The sequence below is a fragment of the Lampetra fluviatilis genome, chromosome 66 (genome assembly GCF_964198595.1).
Source record: "Lampetra fluviatilis chromosome 66, kcLamFluv1.1, whole genome shotgun sequence".
NCBI classification, from domain to species: Eukaryota; Metazoa; Chordata; class Hyperoartia; order Petromyzontiformes; family Petromyzontidae; genus Lampetra; species Lampetra fluviatilis.
In genome coordinates, this window is record NC_136340.1 from 1,990,132 (window position 1) to 2,014,131 (window position 24,000).

The 24,000-nt window shown below is 53.4% G+C and overlaps 1 protein-coding gene across 1 annotated transcript in view; it reads left to right on the plus strand.

The window, feature by feature from the left end:
- Positions 1-19,177, plus strand: part of LOC144952138 (elongation factor 1-alpha 1-like) — a 36,890-nt gene extending 17,713 nt beyond the window's left edge. Inside the window, exons 4-9 of the mRNA XM_078882543.1 lie at positions 618-914; positions 3,426-3,576; positions 6,323-6,505; positions 13,536-13,609; positions 14,507-14,741; positions 18,493-19,177. Coding sequence (XP_078738669.1) covers positions 618-914; positions 3,426-3,576; positions 6,323-6,505; positions 13,536-13,609; positions 14,507-14,741; positions 18,493-18,617 — 1,065 coding nt within the window. The 3' untranslated portion in view covers positions 18,618-19,177. The remainder of the gene's footprint in view (positions 1-617; positions 915-3,425; positions 3,577-6,322; positions 6,506-13,535; positions 13,610-14,506; positions 14,742-18,492) is intronic.
- The last annotated feature ends 4,823 nt before the right edge of the window (positions 19,178-24,000 follow it).

Sequence of the window (24,000 nt, forward strand, 5' to 3'; positions counted from 1 at the left end):
GGTGCGGTGTGATGATTCGGTGTGGTGCGGTGTGATGATTCGGTGTGGTGTGATGATTCGGTGTGGTGCGGTGTGCGGTGTGATGATTCGGTGCAGTGTGATGATTCGGTGCGGTGTGATGATTCGGTGTGGTGCGGTGTGCGGTGTGATGATTCGGTGCGGTGTGATGATTCGGTGCGGTGTGATGATTCGGTGTGGTGCGGTGTGCGGTGTGATGATTCGGTGCGGTGTGATGCAGTGTGATGATTCGGTGTGGTGTGATGATTCGGTGCGGTGTGATGATTCGGTGTGGTGCGGTGTGCGGTGTGATGATTCGGTGCGGTGTGATGCGGTGTGATGATTCGGTGCGGTGTGATGATTCGGTGCGGTGTGATGATTCGGTGTGGTGCGGTGTGCGGTGTGATGATTCGGTGCGGTGTGCGGTGTGATGATTCGGTGCGGTGTGATGATTCGGTGTGGTGCGGTGTGCGGTGTGATGATTCGGTGTGATGATTCTATGTGGTGTGGAGCGGTGCGGTGCGGTGTGATGATTCAGTGCGGTGTCATGATTCGGTGATTCGGTGCGGCGCGGCGCTACGTTCGACCGCTCCTCTCCCACCGCCACCTTCCCGCCCCAGGCCGACTGCGCCGTGCTCATCGTGGCGGCCGGCGTGGGCGAGTTCGAGGCCGGCATCTCGAAGAACGGCCAGACGCGCGAGCACGCCCTGCTCGCCTACACGCTGGGGGTCAAGCAGATGATTGTGGGGGTCAACAAGATGGACTCCACGGAGCCGCCATATTCGGACAAGCGCTACGAGGAGATCGTCAAGGAAGTGAGCACCTACATCAAGAAGATCGGATACAACCCGTCCACCGTCGTGTTCGTGCCCATCTCCGGCTGGCACGGCGACAACATGCTAGAGGCCAGCCCCAACGTGAGTGGGTGTGTCGGTGTGTGTCGGTGTGTCAGTGTGTGTGTTGATGTGTGTTGATGTGTGTGTGGGTGTGTCGGTGTGTGTGTGTGTCGGTGTGTGTTGATGTGTGTGTGGGTGTGTCGGTGTGTGTGTGTGTGTTGGTGTGTGTGTGTGTTGATGTGTGTGTGGGTGTGTCGGTGTGTGTGTGTGTGTGTGTTGGTGTGTGTGTGTGTTGATGTGTGTGTGGGTGTGTCGGTGTGTGTGTGTGTGTTGGTGTGTGTGTGTGTTGATGTGTGTGTGGGTGTGTGTGTGTGTGTGTTGGTGTGTGTGTGTTGATGTGTGTGTGGGTGTGTCGGTGTGTGTGTGTGTGTTGGTGTGTGTGTGTGTGTCGGTGTGTGTGTGTTGATGTGTGTGTGTGTGTGTCGGTGTGTGTGTCAGTGTGTGTGTCGGTGTGTGTGTGTCAGTGTGTGTTTTTGGTGTGTCGGTGTGTGTGTACATGCTGGAGGCCAGCCCCAACGTGAGTGGGTGTGTCGTGTGTGTGTGTGTCAGTGTGTGTGTGTTGATGTGTGTGTGTGTGTGTCGGTGTGTGTGTGTTGATGTGTGTGTGGGTGTGTGTCGGTGTGTGTGTGTGTGTGTGTGTGTGTGTTGATGTGTGTGTGTGTGTCGGTGTGTGTGTGTGTGTGTGTCGGTGTGTGTGTCGGTGTGTGTGTGTGTGTCGGTGTGTGTGTGTGTGTCGGTGTGTGTGTGTCGGTGTGTGTGTGTTGATGTGTGTGTGTGTCGGTGTGTGTAGGTGTGTGTGTGTGTGTGTGAGTGTGTGTCAGTGTGTGTGTCGGTGTGTGTGTGTGTGTGTGTTGATGTGTGTGTGTGTGTGTACATGCTGGAGGCCAGCCCCAACGTGAGTGGGTGTCGGTGTGTGTAGGTGTGTGTGTGTGTGTCGGTGTGTGTGTGTGTGTGTAGGTGTGTGTGTGTGTGTGTCGGTGTGTGTGTGTCTGTGTCAGTGTGTGTGTGTCGGTGTGTGTGTGTTGATGTGTGTCGGTGTGTGTGTCGGAGTGTGTGTGTGTGTGTGTCGGTGTGTGTGTGTGTGTGTGTGTCGGTGTGTGTGTGTGTTGGTGTGTGTGTGTGTCGGTGTGTGAGTGTGTGTGTCAGTGTGTGTGTCGGTGTGTGTGTGTCGGTGTGTGTGTGTGTCGGTGTGTGTGTGTGTGTCGGTGTGTGTGTCGGTGTGTTTGTGTGTCGGTGTGTGTCGGTGTGTGTGTGTCGGTGTGTGTGTGTTGATGTGTGTGTCGGTGTGTGTTGATGTGTGTTTATGTGTGTGTGATGGGGCAGTTGTGGAGAGAGTGGAGAGTTTCCCATACCTGGGCAGTGTGCTCATGACCGGCTCCGGTTAGACAGCAGAGGTCTCACTCCGAATCAGTCGAGCGGCAATATCTTTTCATTGGTTGCGTAACGCTGTGTGGAAGCTACCTGGTCTGTCGCTCCGCACGAAGCTTCAGGTCTTCTCGGCCACGGTCATTCCCTCCCTTCTCTACGCTTGCGAAACGTGGACCCCCCTAGTGGAGCATCTTCGCCGGTTGGAAACATTTAGACTGGCCTGCCTACGATCCATCCTGGGTTTAACCTGCAGGCTGGATTGTGTGAGGAGCTCACAAGTCCTTGAAAGATCTGGGCAAAGTCCCATCGGTGAGCTCCTCCGGCAGGCAAGTTGGAGGCAGTCGCCCTCCAACAACAACGGAGGGCGGAGGAGCGACGCTCACAACAACGAGCGGAGCGCCGGGTGGCTAAAGCACAGCAAGTTGGCACAGTAGGGGGCACAGGTGGTGCATCAGCCAGTCATCTCGGTCATCTCGGTCAGTCGACCCGTGGCACCTGCTGGGTCGGCCTCAATGTGCACATGGCCTGGCACAAGGTGTGTGTGTATGCTGTGTGTGTGGTGTGTGTGTGGTGTGTGTATGGTGTGTGTGGTGTGTATGGTGTGTGTGTGGTGTGTGAATGGAGTGTATGGTGTGTATGGTGTGTGTATGGTGTGTGCATGGTGCGTATGGAGTGTGTGTATGGTGTGTGTGTATGGTGTGTGTATAGTGTGTATGGTGTGTGTGTATGGTGTGTGTATGGTTGGTGTGTATGGTGTGTGTGGTGTGTGTGTATGGTGTGTGGTGTGTGTATGGTGTGTGTGTATGGTGTGTATGGTGTGTGTATAGTGTGTATGGTGTGTGTGGTGTCTGTGTATGGTGTGTGTATGGTTGGTGTGTATGGTGTGTGTGGTGTGTGTATGGTGTGTATGGTGTGTGTATGGTGTGTATGGTGTGTGTGGTGTGTGTGTATGGTGTGTGTATGGTTGGTGTGTATGGTGTGTGTGGTGTGTGTGTATGGTGTGTATGGTGTGTGGTGTGTGTATGGTGTGTGTGTATGGTGTGTGTGTATTGTGTGTATGGTGTGCGGTGTGTGTATGGTGTGTGTGGTGTGTGTATGGTGTGTGCATTGTCTGCTACCCGGGCCACCTTCACCGTCTGCCCCGCTAAACCCTGAACCGCGCAGATGCCGTGGTTCAAGGGCTGGAAGGTTGAGCGCAAGGAGGGCAACTGTGCCGGGGTGACACTGCTGGAGGCGCTGGACAGCATTCTGCCTCCCTCGCGACCCACCGACAAGGCGCTGCGGCTGCCTTTGCAAGACGTCTACAAGATCGGAGGTGAGGGACACAGGGAGACGCGGGGAGAGAGACACGGGGAGAGAGACGCGGGGAGGGAGACACGGGGAGAGAGAAACGGGGAGGGAGACACGGAGAGATACATGGAGGGACACGGGGAGACACGTGGAGGGAGAAACGTGGAGGGAGACACGGGGGGAGAGACATGGGGAGAGAGACACGGGGAGAGAGACACGGGGAGAGAGACACGTGGAGGGAGACACGTGGAGGGAGACACGGGGAGAGAGACACGGGGAGGGAGACGCGTGGAGGGAGACACGGGGAGAGAGACACGGGGAGGGAGACGCGTGGAGGGAGACACGGGGAGAGAGACACGGGGAGGGAGACGCGTGGAGGGAGACCCGGGGAGAGAGACGCGGGAAGAGAGACGCGGGGAGAGAGACGCGGGGAGAGAAACTCGGGGCAGGAGACACGGGGAGAGAGAAATGGAGGGACACAGGGAGACACGTGGAGGGAGACACGGGGAGAGAGACGCGGGGAGAGAGACACGAGGAGAGAGACGCGGGAAGAGAGACGCGGGGAGAGAAACTCGGGGAGGGAGACACGGGGAGAGAGAAATGGAGGGACACGGGGAGACACGTGGAGGGAGACACGGGGAGAGAGACGCGGGGAGAGAGACACGGGGAGAGAGACGCGGGGAGGGAGACGCGGGGAGAGAGACGCGGGGAGAGACACAGGGAGAGAGACGAGGGGAGGGAGACATGGGGAAATAGACACGGGGAGAGACACGGGGAGAGAGACGCGGGGAGGGAGACACGGGGCGAGAGACACCGGGAGGGAGACACGGGGTAGAGAGACACGGGGAGAGAGACACGGGGAGAGAAACTCGGGGAGGGAGACACGGGGAGAGAGAAATGGAGGGACACGGGGAGACACGTGGAGGGAGACACGGAGAGAGAGATGCGGGGAGAGAGACACGGGGAGAGAGACGCGGGGAGGGAGACATGGGGAGAGACACGGGGAGAGAGACACGGAGAGAGAGATGCGGGGAGAGAGACACGGGGAGAGAGACGCGGGGAGGGAGACATGGGGAGAGACACGGGGAGAGAGACGCGGGGAGGGAGACACGGGGAGATAGACACGGGGAGAGAGACACGGGGAAGGAGACACGGGGTAGAGAGACACGGGGAGAGAGACACGGGGAGAAAAACTTGGGGAGGGAGACACGGGGAGAGAGACGCGGGGAGAGAAACTCGGAGAGGGAGACGCGGGGAGAGAGACGCGGGGAGAGAAACTCGGGGAGGGAGACACGGGGAGGGAGACACGGGGAGAGAGACGCGGGGAGAGAAACTCGGGGAGGGAGACACGGGGAGATAGACGCGGAGAGAGAGACGCGGGGAGGGAGACAGGGGGAGAGAGACGCGGGGAGAGAGACGCGGGGAGGGAGACACGGGGAGAGAGACGCGGGGAGAGAGACGCGGGGAGGGAGACACGGGGAGGGAGACACGGGGAGATAGACGCGGGGGGGGAAACACGGGGAGAGAGACGCGGGGAGAGAAACTCGGGGAGGGAGACACGGGGAGATAGACGCGGGGAGAGAGACGCGGGGAGGGAGACACGGGGAGAGAGACGCGGGGAGAGAGACGCGGGGAGGGAGACGCGGGGAGAGAGACGCGGGGGGGGAAACACGGGGAGAGAGACGCGGGGAGAGAAACTCGGGGAGGGAGACACGGGGAGATAGACGCGGGGAGAGAGACGCGGGGAGGGAGACACGGGGAGAGAGACGCGGGGAGAGAGACGCGGGGAGAGAGACGCGGGGAGGGAGACACGGGGAGAGAGACGCGGGGAGAGAAACTCGGGGAGGGAGACACGGGGAGATAGACGCGGGGAGAGAGACGCGGGGAGGGAGACACGGGGAGAGAGACGCGGGGAGAGAGACGCGGGGAGGGAGACGCGGGGAGAGAGACGCGGGGAGGGAGACGCGGGGGGGGAAACACGGGGGGGAGACACGGGAAGAGAGACACGAAGGAGAGACACGGGGAGAGACACGGGGAGAGAGACACGGGGAGAGAGACGGGGAGAGAGACGCGGGGAGAGAGACACACGGAGGGAGAGACACACGGAGGGAGAGACACGGGGAGAGAGAGACACGGGGAGAGAGACACGGGGAGAGAGACACGGGGAGAGAAACTCGGGGAGGGAGACACGGGGAGGGAGACGCGGGGAGATAGACGCGGGGAGAGAGACGCGGGAAGGGAGACACGGGGAGGGAGACGCGGGGAGAGAAACTCGGGGAGAGAAACTCGGGGAGGGAGACGCGGGGAGAGAGACGCGGGGAGGGAGACGCGGGGGGGGAAACACGGGGGGGAGACACGGGGAGGGAGACGCGGGGAGATAGACGCGGGGAGAGAGACGCGGGGAGGGAGACACGGGGTGAGAGAGACACGGGGAGAGAGACACGGGGAGAGAGAGACACGGGGAGATAGAGACACGGGGTGAGAGAGATGCGGAGAGAGAGACGCGGGGAGAGAGACGCGGAGAGAGAGACACGGGGAGAGAGACGCGGAGAGAGAGACACGGGGAGAGAGACACGGGGAGAGAGACACGGGGAGGGAGACACGGGGAGACACGGGAAAAGAGACGCGGGGAGAGAGACGCGGGGAGTGAGACCAACGGGAGGGAGACGCGGGGAGTGAGACACACGGCGGGAGAGACACGGGCAGACACAGGTGAGTGAGTGGATGATTACGTGGTTGTTGTTGTTGTTGTTTATTGTTGTTGTTGCCAGGCATCGGCACGGTGCCCGTGGGTCGCGTGGAGACGGGCGTGCTCAAGCCGGGCATGGTGGTGACCTTTGCACCCGTGAACATCACCACGGAGGTCAAGTCGGTGGAGATGCACCACGAGGCGCTCACCGAGGCCCTGCCGGGCGACAACGTCGGCTTCAACGTCAAGAACGTCTCCGTCAAGGGTGCACACACACAACGACAAAGATCCCCCGTGTAGCCTTAACACACTGTAGGGGCAAGTGCTGTTAGCGAGCACCTATGAAGGCCGGCACGGCACACGAGGGGGTGGGTGGCCAGCACCACGCCCCACCGCCTTTGTCTCCCCAGTGGCGATGTTTACACACCGCATCAGGTACTCATTTAAGGCTGAGTTGACCTAGGGGAGGCCCATGACCGGTTCAGATAATCGTCACTGGTGTTAGCCGTGAGCGGGAATCGAACCCGGGTCGCCAGGTTCATAGCGCAGCGCGCTAACCACTACACCACCGCTCCCCACACAACAACAACAACAACAACCGCTATTCGCCACTAAGTGGCGGTGACGTCACCACGACGCTTGTGCCAGGCCATGTGCACCTTGAGGCCACGTGAAGTGTCGAACGCCCGCCGGCAGGAGGTCACGGGGCAGACCCAGCAGGTGCCACGGGTCGACTGACCGAGATGACCGAGATGACTGGCTGATGCACCACCTGTGCCCCCTACTGTGCCAACTTGCTGTGCTTTAGCCACCCGGCGCTCCGCTCGTTGTTGTGAGCGTCGCTCCTCCGCCCTCCGTTGTTGTTGGAGGGCGACTGCCTCCAACTGCCCAGTAGCGTCCTTCACGAGCCTCCTCCACTGAGGCCGATCTTGACACCGCTGGTACCAGTCATGGGCAAGTCCACTCAGCTCCACGTCCTCCTGTGCCACACCACTCCATCTCTTCTCTAGCCCGTGCCGCGCCCGTTTAGCCCCCTCGATCCGGCCGAACAAAAGCTGTTTAGGCATGCGGTGGCTGGGCATGCGGTGGCTGGGCATGCGGTGGCTGGGCATGCGGTGGCTGGGCATGCGGTGCACAGGGCATGGGCATGTAGCCCGCATGCCCAGCCACAGACACATACAGACACAGCGACACATACACACCGATACATACAGACACAGACATATATATATGCTGAGTGCGGTGCTCAATGCGGTGGTGAGTGTGGTGAGTGTGGTGAGTGTGGTGGTGAGTGTGCTGAGTGTGGTGAGTGTGGTAGTGAGTGTGTGGTGAGTGTAGTGGTGAGTGTGGTGAGAATGTGGTGAGTGTGGTGATGAGTGTGTAGGTGAGTGTGGTGGTGAGTGTGTGGTGAGTGTGGTGAGGGTGCTGCTGAGTGTGGTGGTGAGTGTGGTGGTGAGTGTCTGGTGAGTGTGTGGGTGAGTGTGGTGAGTGTGGTGAGTGTGTGGTGAGTGTGGTGGTGAGTGTGTAGGTGAGTGTGGTGGTGAGTGTGTGGTGAGTGTGGTGAGGGTGCTGCTGAGTGTGGTGGTGAGTGTGGTGGTGAGTGTCTGGTGAGTGTGTGGGTGAGTGTGGTGAGTGTGGTGAGTGTGTGGTGAGTGTGGTGGTGAGTGTGTAGGTGAGTGTGGTGGTGAGTGTGTGGTGAGTGTGGTGAGGGTGCTGCTGAGTGTGGTGGTGAGTGTGGTGATGAGTGTCTGGTGAGTGTGTGGGTGAGTGTGGTGAGTGTGGTGAGTGTGTGGTGAGTATGGTGAGCGTGTGGGTGAGTGTGCTGCTGAGTGTGGTGGTGAGTGTGGTGGTGAGTGTGTGGTGAGTGTGGTGAGTGTGTGAGTGAGTGTGTGGTGAGTGTGGTGAGTGTGGTGGTGAGTGGGTGAGTGTGTGAGTGAGTGTGTGGGTGAGTGTGGTGAGTGTGGGTGAGTGTGTGGTGAGTGTGGTGAGTGTGGGTGAGTGTGTGGTGAGTGTGGTGGTGAGTGTGGTGAGTGTGGTGATTGTGGTGGTGAGTGTGGTGAGTGTGGTGGTGAGTGTGGTGCTGCGTGTGGTGGTGAGTGTGGTGAGTGTGGGTGAGTGTGTGAGTGAGTGTGTGAGTGTGGTGGTGAGTGTGGTGGTGAGTGTGGTGGTGAGTGTGGTGGTGAGTGGTGAGTGTGTGGGTGAGTGTGTGAGTGAGTGTGTGAGTGTGGTGAGTGTGGTGGTGAGTGTGGTGGTGAGTGTGATGGTGAGTGTGGTGGTGAGTGTGGTGAGTGTGGTGGTGAGTGTGGTGAGTGTGGTGAGTGTGGTGGTGAGTGTGTGGGTGAGTGTGGTGGTGAGTGTGGTGGTGAGTGTGTGGTGAGTGTGGTGTGAGTGTGTTGAGTGTGGTGGTGAGTAATGGTGAGTGTGGTGAGTGTGGTGGTGAGTGTGTGGTGAGTATGGTGAGTGTGTCAGTGAGTGTGTGGTGAGTGTGGTGAGTGTGGTGAGTGTGCTGAGTGTGGGTAAGTGTGTGAGTGAGTGTGTGAGTGTGGTGGTGAGTGTGGTGGTGAGTGTGGTGAGTGTGGTGGTGAGTGTGGTGAGTGTGGTGAGTGTGGTGCTGCGTGTGTGAGTGAGTGTGGTGAGTGTGGTGAGTGATGGTGAGTGTGGTGGTGAGTGTGGTGAATGTGTGGTGAGTGTGGTGAGTGTGGTGGTGAGTGTGGTGAGTGTGGTGAGTGTGGTGCTGCGTGTGTGAGTGAGTGTGGTGAGTGTGTGGGTGAGTGTGGTGGTGAGTGTGGTGGTGAGTGTGGTGAGTGTGGTGGTGAGTGATGGTGAGTGTGGTGAGTGTGGTGGTGAGTGTGGTGGTGAGTGTGATGGTGAGTGTGTGGTGAGTGATGGTGAGTGTGGTGGTGAGTGTGGTGGTGAGTGATGGTGAGTGTGGTGGTGAGTGTGGTGAGTGTGGTGAGTGTGATGGTGAGTGTGTGGTGAGTGATGGTGAGTGTGGTGGTGAGTGTGGTGGTGAGTGTGGTGAGTGTGGTGGTGAGTGTGGTGGTGAGTGTGGTGGTGAGTGTGATGGTGAGTGTGTGGTGAGTGATGGTGAGTGTGGTGGTGAGTGTGGTGGTGAGTGTGATGGTGAGTGTGGTGGTGAGTGTGGTGAGTGTGGTGGTGAGTGTGGTGAGTGTGTGGGTGAGTGTGGTGGTGAGTGTGGTGGTGAGTGTGTGGTGAGTGTGGTGTGAGTGTGTTGAGTGTGGTGGTGAGTGTGGTGAGTGTGGTGAGTGTGGTGGTGAGTGATGGTGAGTGATGGTGAGTGATGGTGAGTGTGGTGGTGAGTGTGGTGGTGAGTGTGATGGTGAGTGTGGTGGTGAGTGTGGTGAGTGTGGTGAGTGTGGTGGTGAGTGTGTGGGTGAGTGTGGTGGTGAGTGTGGTGGTGAGTGTGTGGTGAGTGTGTGGTGAGTGTGGTGTGAGTGTGGTGAGTGTGGTGGTGAGTGATGGTGAGTGTGGTGGTGAGTGTGGTGAGTGTGGTGGTGAGTGTGGTGAGTGTGTGGGTGAGTGTGGTGGTGAGTGTGGTGGTGAGTGTGTGGTGAGTGTGGTGTGAGTGTGTTGAGTGTGGTGGTGAGTGTGGTGAGTGTGGTGAGTGTGGTGGTGAGTGATGGTGAGTGATGGTGAGTGATGGTGAGTGTGGTGGTGAGTGTGGTGGTGAGTGTGATGGTGAGTGTGGTGGTGAGTGTGGTGAGTGTGGTGAGTGTGGTGGTGAGTGTGTGGGTGAGTGTGGTGGTGAGTGTGGTGGTGAGTGTGTGGTGAGTGTGTGGTGAGTGTGGTGTGAGTGTGGTGAGTGTGGTGGTGAGTGTGGTGAGTGTGGTGAGTGTGATGGTGAGTGTGTGGTGAGTGATGGTGAGTGTGGTGTGAGTGTGTTGAGTGTGGTGGTGAGTGTGGTGAGTGATGGTGAGTGTGGTGGTGAGTGTGGTGGTGAGTGTGGTGAGTGTGGTGTGAGTGTGTGAGTGTGGTGGTGAGTGTGGTGAGTGATGGTGAGTGTGGTGGTGAGTGTGTGGTGAGTGTGTGGTGAGTGATGGTGAGTGTGGTGAGTGTGTGGTGAGTGATGGTGAGTGTGGTGAGTGTGGTGGTGAGTGATGGTGAGTGTGGTGGTGAGTGATGGTGAGTGTGGTGGTGAGTGATGGTGAGTGTGGTGGTGAGTGTGGTGGTGAGTGTGGTGGTGAGTGTGGTGGGTGAGTGTGGTGAGTGTGGTGGTGAGTGTGGGTGGTGAGTGGTAGTGGTGAGTGTGGTGAGTGATGGTGAGTGTGGTGGTGAGTGTGGTGAGTGTGGTGGTGAGTGATGGTGAGTGTGGTGGTGAGTGTGGTGGTGAGTGTGGTGAGTGATGGTGAGTGTGGTGAGTGTGATGGTGAGTGTGTGGTGAGTGTGGTGGTGAGTGTGGTGGTGAGTGTGGTGAGTGTGGTGGTGAGTGTGGTGGTGAGTGTAGTGGTGAGTGTGGTGGTGAGTGTGGTGAGTGATGGTGAGTGTGGTGAGTGTGTGGTGAGTGATGGTGAGTGTGGTGAGTGTGGTGGTGAGTGATGGTGAGTGTGGTGGTGAGTGATGGTGAGTGTGGTGGTGAGTGATGGTGAGTGTGGTGGTGAGTGTGGTGGTGAGTGTGGTGGTGAGTGTGGTGAGTGTGGTGGTGAGTGTGGTGGTGAGTGTAGTGGTGAGTGTGGTGAGTGATGGTGTGAGTGTGGTGGTGAGTGTGGTGAGTGTGGTGGTGAGTGATGGTGAGTGTGGTGGGTGAGTGTGGTGGTGAGTGTGGTGAGTGATGGTGAGTGTGGTGAGTGTGATGGTGAGTGTGTGGTGAGTGTGGTGGTGAGTGTGGTGGTGAGTGGGTGGTGAGTGTGGTGGGGTGAGTGTGGTGGTGAGTGTAGTGGTGAGTGTGGTGGTGAGTGTGGTGAGTGATGGTGAGTGTGGTGAGTGTGATGGTGAGTGTGGTGGTGAGTTGTGATGGTGAGTGTGGTGGTGAGTGTGGTGAGTGTGGTGGTGAGTGTGGTGGTGAGTGTGTGGTGAGTGGTGGTGGGTGGAGGTGGTGGTGAGTGTGGTGGTGAGTGTGGTGAGTGTGGTGAGTGTGGTGGTGGTGGTGTGTGTGGTGAGTGTGGTGGTGAGTGATGGTGAGTGTGGTGGTGAGTGTGGTGGTGTGGTGATGGTGTGGGGTGGTGAGTGTGGTGGTGAGTGATGGTGGTGTGGTGGTGAGTGTGGTGGTGGAGTGTGGTGAGTGTGGTGGTGAGTGTGGTGGTGAGTGTGGTGGTGAGTGTGGTGAGTGTGGTGGTGAGTGTGGTGGTGAGTGTGTGGTGAGTGTGGTGGTGAGTGTGGTGAGTGTGGTGGTGAGTGTGGTGAGGTGGGGAGTGTGGTGGTGAGTGTGGGTGGGTGGGGGTGGTGGTGGTGTGGTGGTGTGGTGGTGAGTGTGGTGGTGGTGTGGTGGTGGGTGAGTGTGGTGGTGGGGTGGTGAGTGTGGTGGTGAGTGTGGTGGTGAGGTGGTGGGTGGTGTGGTGGTGTGGTGGTGGTGTGGTGGTGGTGGTGGTGGTGTGGTGGTGAGTGTGGTGGTGTGTGTGGTGGTGTGGTGGGGTGTGGTGGTGAGTGTGGTGGTGTGGTGGTGGGGTGTGGTGAGTGTGGTGGGTGGGGGTGGTGGTGTGGTGGGTGGGGTGTGGTGAGTGTGGTGGTGGTGTGGTGGTGTGGTGGTGAGTGTGGTGGTGAGTGTGGTGGTGAGTGTGGTGGTGAGTGTGGTGGTGGTGTGGTGAGTGTGGTGGTGAGTGTGGTGGTGTGGTGGTGGGTGTGGTGGGTGGTGTGTGAGTGTGGTGAGTGTGGTGGTGGTGTGGTGAGTGTGGTGGGTGGTGTGTGGGTGAGTGTGGTGGTGAGTGTGGTGGTGGTGTGGTGAGTGTGGTGGTGGTGTGGTGGGGAGTGTGGTGGTGAGTGTGGGGGGTGGGTGGTGGGTGTGGTGAGTGGTGGTGGTGGGTGAGTGTGGTGGTGGTGTGGGTGAGTGTGGTGGTGAGTGTGGGTGAGTGTGGTGGGTGGTGGTGGTGGTGGTGGTGGTGGGTGTGGGGTGGTGTGTGGGGGTGTGGGGGTGAGTGTGGTGGTGGTGTGGGTGGTGGTGTGGTGAGTGTGGTGGTGGTGTGGTGGGGTGTGGTGGTGAGTGTGGTGGTGAGTGTGGTGAGTGATGGTGGTGTGGTGAGTGTGGGTGGGGTGTGGTGAGTGTGATGGTGGGTGTTGTGGTGAGTGTGGTGGTGTGGTGGTGAGTGTGGTGGTGAGTGTGTGGTGAGTGTGTGGTGAGTGTGGTGAGTGTGGTGGTGAGTGATGGTGAGTGTGGTGGGTGTGGTGGTGAGTGATGGTGTGTGATGGTGAGTGTGGTGGTGAGTGATGGTGAGTATGGTGGTGAGTGTGGTGGTGAGTGATGGTGTGTGATGGTGAGTGTGGTGGTGAGTGATGGTGAGTGTGGTGGTGAGTGTGGTGGTGAGTGTGGTGAGTGTGGTGGTGAGTGTGGTGGTGAGTGTGGTGGTGAGTGTGGTGAGTGTGGTGGTGAGTGTGGTGGTGAGTGTGTGGTGAGTGTGGTGGTGAGTGTGGTGAGTGTGGTGGTGAGTGATGGTGAGTGTGGTGAGTGTGGTGGTGAGTGATGGTGTGTGATGGTGAGTGTGGTGGTGAGTGATGATGAGTGTGGTGGTGAGTGTGGTGGTGAGTGAGGGTGTGTGATGGTGAGTGTGGTGGTGAGTGATGGTGAGTGTGGTGGTGAGTGTGGTGGTGAGTGTGGTGGTGAGTGTGGTGAGTGTGGTGGTGAGTGTGGTGGTGAGTGTGGTGGTGAGTGTGGTGAGTGTGGTGAGTGTGGTGGTGAGTGTGGTGAGTGTGGTGGTGAGTGTGGTGGTGAGTGTGGTGAGTGTGGTGGTGAGTGTGGTGAGTGTGGTGGTGAGTGATGGTGAGTGTGTGGTGAGTGTGGTGGTGAGTGTGGTGAGTGTGGTGGTGAGTGTGATGGTGAGTGTGTGGTGAGTGATGGTGAGTGTGGTGGTGAGTGTGGTGGTGAGTGTGGTGGTGAGTGTGGTGAGTGTGGTGAGTGTGATGGTGAGTGTGTGGTGAGTGATGGTGAGTGTGGTGGTGAGTGTGGTGAGTGTGGTGGTGAGTGTGGTGGTGAGTGTGGTGAGTGTGGTGGTGAGTGTGGTGGTGAGTGTGGTGAGTGTGGTGAGTGTGGTGGTGAGTGTGGTGAGTGATGGTGAGTGTGGTGGTGAGTGTGGTGGTGAGTGTGGTGAGTGTGGTGGTGAGTGATGGTGAGTGTGGTGCTGCTGTAGATGTGCGGCGTGGCAACGTGGCGGGTGACAGCAAGAACGACCCCCCCATGGAGGCCGCTAACTTCACAGCACAGGTAGAGATCACTCACCCACACTCACCCACACTCACCCACTCACTCACCCACTCACCCACTCACTCACTTACACACTCACACACTCACTCACTCACACACTCACACACACACTCACTTACACACTCACCCACTCACTCACCCACTCACTCACTCACACACTCACACACTCACTCACTCACACACTCACACACTCACTCACACACTCACACACTCACACACTCACTTACACACTCACTCACTCACACACTCACACACTCACACACACACTCACTCACCCACACTCACCCACACTCACCCACACTCACCCACACTCACCCACTCACTCACCCACTCACTCACCCACTCACTCACACACTCACTCACTCACACACTCACACACACACTCACTCACCCACACTCACCCACTCACTCACCCACTCACTCACACACTCACTCACACACTCACACACACACTCACTCACTCACCCACTCACTCACACACTCACTCACACACTCACCCTCACACTTACTCACCCACACGCTCACCCTCACGCTCACTCACCCACACTCACCCACACACTCACCCACACTCACCCACACTCACCCACACACTCACCACACACTCACCCACACTCACCCACTCACTCACCCTCACACTGACCCACACACTCACCCACACTCGCCCACACACTCACCCTCACACTCAACCACACACACATTCACCCACACACTCACCCACACCCTCACCCTCACACTCAACCACACACACATTCACCCACACACTCACCCACACACTCACCCACACACTGACCCACACGCTCACCCACACGCTCAAACTCACCCACTCGCTCGCTCACCCACTCGCTCGCTCACCCACACGCTCACCCTCACCCGCCGCTCCCTCTCCCCTCTCCCCAGGTGATCATCCTGAACCACCCGGGGCAGATCTCTGCGGGCTACGCCCCGGTGGTCGACTGCCACACGGCGCACATCGCGTGCAAGTTCTCGGAGCTCCGTGAGAAGATCGACCGCCGCTCCGGCAAGAAGCTGGAGGAGCTGCCCAAGAGCCTCAAGAGCGGCGACGCCGCCATCATCGTCATGGTGCCCGGCAAGCCCATGTGTGTGGAGAGCTTCGCCAAGTACCCTCCACTCGGTGAGACACACACACAGTGACACACACACACAGTGACACACACACACAGTGACACACACACACACAGTGACACACACACAGTGACACACACACAGTGACACACACACACACAGTGACACACACACACAGTGACACACACACACACAGTGACACACACACACACAGTGACACACACAGTGACACACACAGTGACACACACACACAGTGACACACACACACAGTGACACACACACAGTGACACACACACACAGTGACACACACACACACAGTGACACACACAGTGACACACACACACACAGTGACACACACACACAGTGACACACACACACAGTGACACACAGTGACACACACTCACACACAGTGACACACACACACAGTGACACACACACACAGTGACACACACACACAGTGACACACACACACAGTGACACACAGTGACACACAGTGACACACACACAGTGACACACACTCACACACAGTGACACACACACACACAGTGACACACACACACAGTGACACACACACACAGTGACACACACAGTGACACACACACACACACAGTGACACACACACACACAGTGACACACACACACACAGTGACACACACTCACACAGTGACACACACTCACACACACACAGTGACACACACACACACAGTGACACACACACACAGTGACACAATTACACACACACACAGTGACACACACACAGTGACACACACACACAGTGACACACAGTGACACACAATGACACACACACACAGTGACACACGCACACAGTGACACACAGTGACACACAGTGACACACAATGACACACACACAGTGACACACAGTGACACACACACACACAGTGACACACACACAGTGACACACACACACACAGTGACACACACACACACAGTGACACACACACAGTGACACACACACACAGTGACACACAGTGACACACAATGACACCACACACACAGTGACACACGCACACAGTGACACACCAATGACACCACACACACAGTGACACACGCACACAGTGACACACAGTGACACACAGTGACACACAATGACACACACACAGTGACACACAGTGACACACACAGTGACACACACACAGTGACACACACACACAGTGACACACACACACAGTGACACAGTGACACACACACACAGTGACACACACACACAGTGACACACAGTGACACACAATGACACACACACACAGTGACACACGCACTCAGTGACACACAGTGACACACAGTGACACACAATGACACACACACAGTGACACACAGTGACACACAGTGACACACACACACACAGTGACACACACACACAGTGACACACACAGTGACACACACACAGTGACACACACAGTGACACACACACACAGTGACACACACTCACACACAGTGACACACACTCATACACAGTGACACACACACACAGTGACACACACAGTGACACACACAGAGTGACACACGCACACAGTGACACACACACACAGTGACACACACACACAGTGACACACACACATAGTGACACACACAGTGACACACACACACAGTGACACACACAGTGACACACAGTGACACACACAGTGACACACACACAGTGACACACACACACAGTGACACACACACAGTGACACACACACAGTGACACACACACAGTGACACACACAGTGACACACACACACAGTGACACACACACACACAGTGACACACACAGTGACACACACACAGTGACACACACACAGTGACACACACAGTGACACACACAGTGACACACACACAGTGACAACACACAGTGACACACACACAGTGACACACACACACAGTGACACACACACACAGTGACACACACAGAGACACACACACAGTGACACACACAGTGACACACACACACAGTGACACACACACACACAGTGACACACACACAGTGACACACACACACAGTGACACACACAGTGACACACACACACAGTGACACACACACAGTGACACACACTCACACACAGTGACACACACACACAGTGACACACACAGTGACACACACACAGACACACACACAGTGACACACCCACAGTGACACACACACACACAGTGACACACACACACAGTGACACACACAGTGACACACACACACAGTGACACACACAGTGAGACACACACACACAGTGACACACACACACAGTGACACACACACACAGTGACACACACAGAGACACACACACAGTGACACACACAGTGACACACACACACAGTGACACACACACACACAGTGACACACACACAGTGACACACACACACAGTGACACACACAGTGACACACACACACAGTGACACACACACAGTGACACACACTCACACACAGTGACACACACACACAGTGACACACACAGTGACACACACACAGACACACACACAGTGACACACCCACAGTGACACACACACACACAGTGACACACACACACAGTGACACACACAGTGACACACACACACAGTGACACACACAGTGAGACACACACACACAGTGACACACACACACAGTGACACACACACAAACACAGTGACACACACAGTGACACACACACAGTGACATACACACAGTGCCACACACACACAGTGACACACACACACAAACAGTGACACACACACAGTGACACACACACACACACAGTGACACACACACAGTGACACACACACACACACAGTGACACACACAGTGACATACACACAGTGCCACACACACACACACAGTGACACACACAGTGACACACACACAGTGCCACACACACACACACAGTGACACACACAGTGACACACACACAGTGACATACACACACACACAGTGACACACACACAGTGACACACACACACACACAGTGACACACACAGTGACACACACACAGTGACATACACACAGTGCCACACACACACACACAGTGACACACACAGTGACACACACACAGTGACACACACACAGTGACACACACTCACACACAGTGACACACACAGTGACACACACACAGTGACACACACTCACACACAGTGACACACACAGTGACACACACACAGTGACATACACACAGTGCCACACACACAGTGACACACACACAGTGACACACACTCACACACAGTGACACACACAGTGACACACACACAGTGACACACACACAGTGCCACACACACACACACAGTGACACACACAGTGACACACACACAGTGACATACACACACACACAGTGACACACACACAGTGACACACACACACACACAGTGACACACACAGTGACACACACACAGTGACATACACACAGTGCCACACACACACACACAGTGACACACACAGTGACACACACACAGTGACACACACACAGTGACACACACACACACACAGTGACACACACAGTGACACACACACAGTGACATACACACAGTGCCACACACACACACACAGTGACACACACAGTGACACACACACAGTGACACACACACACACAGTGCCACACACACCGCACACTCTCACATGATGATGACGGCCCATTGATGTCTGTTGTTGTTTTTTGTTTGTTGTTCATTGTTTGTTGTTCATTGTTTATTGTTTTTTTGTTTTTTGTTGTTGTTGTTGTTGTTGTTTATTGTTTGTGGTTTATGTTGTTTGTTGTTGTCTATTGTTGTCTTTTGTTGTTTATTTTTGTTTATTGTTGCGCGTTGTTGTTAATTGTTGTTGTTGTTGTTGTTGTTGTTTGTGCCAGGGCGCTTTGCGGTGCGCGACATGAGGCAGACGGTGGCCGTCGGAGTGATCAAGCAGGTGGAGAAGAAGGCGCCCTCGCAGGGCAAAGTCACCAAGTCGGCGCAGAAGGTGCAGAAGGCAAAGTGAGAAGACGCTGGGGTGGTGGTGGCGGTGGTAGATGTTGTGGAGGTTGTGGGTGGCGGGTGATGGCGGTGGTGGTGGTGGTGGTGGTGGCGAGAGTGGGATCATCAGCAACATCAGCAGCATCGCAATGGGTGCATTAACTACGCAGATGCACCATCACCTTCACCATCATCAACATCATCACCATCACGACCACCATCACCACCACCATCATCAACATCATCACCATCACGACCACCATCACCACCACCAACATCATCACCATCACGACCACCATCACCACCACCATCACCATCATCAACATCATCACCATCACGACCACCATCACCACCACCAACATCATCACCATCACGACCACCATCACCACCACCATCATCAACATCATCACCATCACGACCACCATCACCACCACCAACATCATCACCATCACGACCACCATCACCACCACCATCACCACCACCAACATCATCACCATCACGACCACCATCACCACCACCAACATCATCACCATCACGACCACCATAACCACCACACCATCACCAACATCTTTCACAGCTGCTATTAAAGACGTTATAATGGACAGAACGTGTGTGTGTGTGTCTTTGTATAATAATTATTGTATCGTAGTAGTAGGAGTAGCAATTACCATTAATATTATTGGGCCTTTCGGTAAAGTGACGTAGTTCGGTTCAAAGAAAATAACAAAAATAACAAACAAAAAAACGCGACGTTTCCATCACAACGCAAGCAATCGTCATCAGGAGAATGAAGAGGCAGGATGTCTTCAAGGCTCGAGATGGGTGTAGCCCAAGCGTCAGAAGCGAAGTGGGCGGGGCAAGTGACGTTGAAGTGAGACATTAGCATGTCAATGTAAGATCGCAGACATTAGCATGTCAATGTAAGATCGCAGACATTAGCATGTCAATGTAAGATCGCAGACATTAGCACGTCAATGTAAGATCGGGGACATTAGCATGTCAATGTAAGATCGCAGACATTAGCATGCCAATGTAAGATCGCAGACATTAGCATGTCAATGTAAGATCGAGGACATTAGCATGTCAATGTAAGATCGGGGACATTAGCATGTCAATGTAAGATCGCAGACATTAGCATGTCAATGTAAGATTGCAGACATTAGCATGGCAATGTAAGATCGCAGACATTAGCATGTCAATGTAAGATTGCAGACATTAGCATGTCAATGTAAGATCGCAGACATTAGCATGTCAATGTAAGATCGCAGACATTAGCACGTCAATGTAAGATCGGGGACATTAGCATGTCAATGTAAGATCGCAGACATTAGCATGTCAATGTAAGATCGCAGACATTAGCATGTCAGTGTAAGATCGCAGACATTAGCATGTCAATGTAAGATCGGGGACATTAGCATGTCAATGTAAGATCGGAGACATTAGCATGTCAATGTAAGATCGCAGACATTAGCATGTCAATGTAAGATCGGAGACATTAGCATGTCAATGTAAGATCGGGGACATTAGCACGTCAATGTAAGATCGCAGACATTAGCATGTCAATGTAAGATCGGAGACATTAGCATGTCAATGTAAGATCGCAGACATTAGAATGTCAATGTAAGATCGGAGACATTAGCATGTCAATGTAAGATCGGAGACATTAGCATGTCAATGTAAGATCGCAGACATTAGCATGTCAATGTAAGATCGGAGACATTAGCATGGCAATGTAAGATGGGAGACATTAGCATGTCAATGTAAGATCGCAGACATTAGCATGTCAATGTAAGATCGCAGACATTAGCATGTCAATGTAAGATCGCAGACATTAGCATGTCAATGTAAGATCGCAGACATTAGCATGTCAATGTAAGATCGGAGACATTAGCATGTCAATGTAAGATCGCAGACATTAGCATGTCAATGTAAGATCGGAGACATTAGCATGTCAATGTAAGATCGCAGACATTAGCATGTCAATGTAAGATCGCAGACATTAGCATGTCAATGTAAGATCGCAGACATTAGCATGTCAATGTAAGATCGCAGACATTAGCACGTCAATGTAAGATCGGGGACATTAGCATGTCAATGTAAGATCGCAGACATTAGCATGTCAATGTAAGATCGGGGACATTAGCATGTCAATGTAAGATCGCAGACATTAGCATGTCAATGTAAGATCGCAGACATTAGCATGTCAATGTAAGATCACGTACATTAGCATGTCAATGTAAGATCGGGGACATTAGCATGTCAATGTAAGATCGCGGACATTAGCATGTCAATGTAAGATCGCAGACATTAGCATGTCAATGTAAGATCGGGGACATTAGCATGTCAATGTAAGATCGCAGACATTAGCATGTCAATGTAAGATCGGGGACATTAGCATGCCAATGTAAGATCGCAGACATTAGCACGTCAATGTAAGATCGGGGACATTAGCATGTCAATGTAAGATCGGGGACATTAGCATGTCAATGTAAGATCGGGGACATTAGCATGTCAATGTAAGATCGCAGACATTAGCATGTCAATGTAAGATCGCAGACATTAGCATGTCAATGTAAGATCGCAGACATTAGCACGTCAATGTAAGATCGGGGACATTAGCATGTCAATGTAAGATTGCAGACATTAGCATGTCAATGTAAGATCGGGGACATTAGCATGTCAATGTAAGATCGGGGACATTAGCATGTCAATGTAAGATCGGGGACATTAGCATGTCAATGTAAGATCGGGGACATTAGCATGTCAATGTAAGATCGGGGACATTAGCATGTCAATGTAAGATCGCAGACATTAGCATGTCAATGTAAGATCGCAGACATTAGCACGTCAATGTAAGATCGCAGACATTAGCATGTCAATGTAAGATCGGGGACATTAGCATGTCAATGTAAGATCGGGGACATTAGCATGTCAATGTAAGATCGCAGACATTAGCATGTCAATGTAAGATCGCAGACATTAGCATGTCAATGTAAGATCGCAGACATTAGCATGTCAATGTAAGATCGGGGACATTAGCATGTCAATGTAAGATCGCAGACATTAGCATGTCAATGTAAGATCGCAGACATTAGCATGCCAATGTAAGATCGCAGACATTAGCATGTCAATGTAAGATCGCAGACATTAGCATGTCAATGTAAGATCGCAGACATTAGCATGTCAATGTAAGATCGGGGACATTAGCATGCCAATGTAAGATCGCAGACATTAGCATGTCAATGTAAGATCGCAGACATTAGCATGTCAATGTAAGATCGCAGACATTAGCATGTCAATGTAAGATCGCAGACATTAGCATGCCAATGTAAGATCGGGGACATTAGCATGTCAATGTAAGATCGCAGACATTAGCATGTCAATGTAAGATCGCAGACATTAGCATGTCAATGTAAGATCGCAGACATTAGCATGTCAATGTAAGATCAGAGACATTAGCATGTCAATGTAAGATCGCAGACATTAGCATGTCAATGTTAGATCAGAGACATTAGCATGCCAATGTAAGATCGCAGACATTAGCATGTCAATGTAAGATCGCAGACATTAGCATGTCAATGTAAGATCGCAGACATTAGCATGTCAATGTAAGATCGCAGACATTAGCATGCCAATGTAAGATCGGGGACATTAGCATGTCAATGTAAGATCGCAGACATTAGCATGTCAATGTAAGATCGCAGACATTAGCATGTCAATGTAAGATCGCAGACATTAGCATGTCAATGTAAGATCAGAGACATTAGCATGTCAATGTAAGATCGCAGACATTAGCATGTCAATGTTAGATCAGAGACATTAGCATGCCAATGTAAGATTGCAGACATTAGCATGTCAATGTAAGATCGCAGACATTAGCATGTCAATGTAAGATCGCAGACATTAGCATGTCAATGTAAGATCGCAGACATTAGCATGTCAATGTAAGATCGGGGACATTAGCATGTCAATGTAAGATCGGGGACATTAGCATGTCAATGTAAGATCGCAGACATTAGCATGTCAATGTTAGATCGCAGACATTAGCATGTCAATGTAAGATCGCAGACATTAGCATGTCAATGTAAGATCGGGGACATTAGCATGTCAATGTAAGATCGGAGACATTAGCATGTCAATGTAAGATCGGAGACATTAGCATGCCAATGTAAGATCGGGGACATTAGCATGCCAATGTAAGATCGCAGACATTAGCATGCCAATGTAAGATCGCAGACATTAGCATGTCAATGTAAGATCGCAGACATTAGCATGCCAATGTAAGATCGGAGACATTAGCATGCCAATGTAAGATCGGGGACATTAGCATGCCAATGTAAGATCGCAGACATTAGCATGCCAATGTAAGATCGCAGACATTAGCATGTCAATGTAAGATCGCAGACATTAGCATGTCAATGTAAGATCGGGGACATTAGCATGTCAATGTAAGATCGCAGACATTAGCATGCCAATGTGAGATCGGAGACATTAGCATGCCAATGTAAGATCGGGGACATTAGCATGTCAATGTAAGATCGCAGACATTAGCATGCCAATGTAAGATCGCAGACATTAGCATGTCAATGTAAGATTGCAGACATTAGCATGTCAATGTAAGATCGCAGACATTAGCATGTCAATGTAAGATCGGGGACATTAGCATGTCAATGTAAGATCGCAGACATTAGCATGTCAATGTAAGATCGCAGACATTAGCATGTCAATGCAAGATCACGTACATTAGCATGTCAATGTAAGATCGGGGACATTAGCATGTCAATGTAAGATCGCGGACATTAGCATGTCAATGTAAGATCGCAGACATTAGCATGTCAATGTAAGATCGGGGACATTAGCATGTCAATGTAAGATCGCAGACATTAGCATGTCAATGTAAGATCGGGGACATTAGCATGCCAATGTAAGATCACAGACATTAGCACGTCAATGTAAGATCGGGGACATTAGCATGTCAATGTAAGATCGGGGACATTAGCATGTCAATGTAAGATCGGGGACATTAGCATGTCAATGTAAGATCGCAGACATTAGCATGTCAATGTAAGAATGCAGACATTAGCATGTCAATGTAAGATCGCAGACATTAGCACGTCAATGTAAGATCGGGGACATTAGCATGTCAATGTAAGATCGCAGACATTAGCATGTCAATGTAAGATCGGGGACATTAGCATGTCAATGTAAGATCGGGGACATTAGCATGTCAATGTAAGATCGGGGACATTAGCATGTCAATGTAAGATCGGGGACATTAGCATGTCAATGTAAGATCGGGGACATTAGCATGTCAATGTAAGATCGCAGACATTAGCATGTCAATGTAAGATCGCAGACATTAGCACGTCAATGTAAGATCGCAGACATTAGCATGTCAATGTAAGATC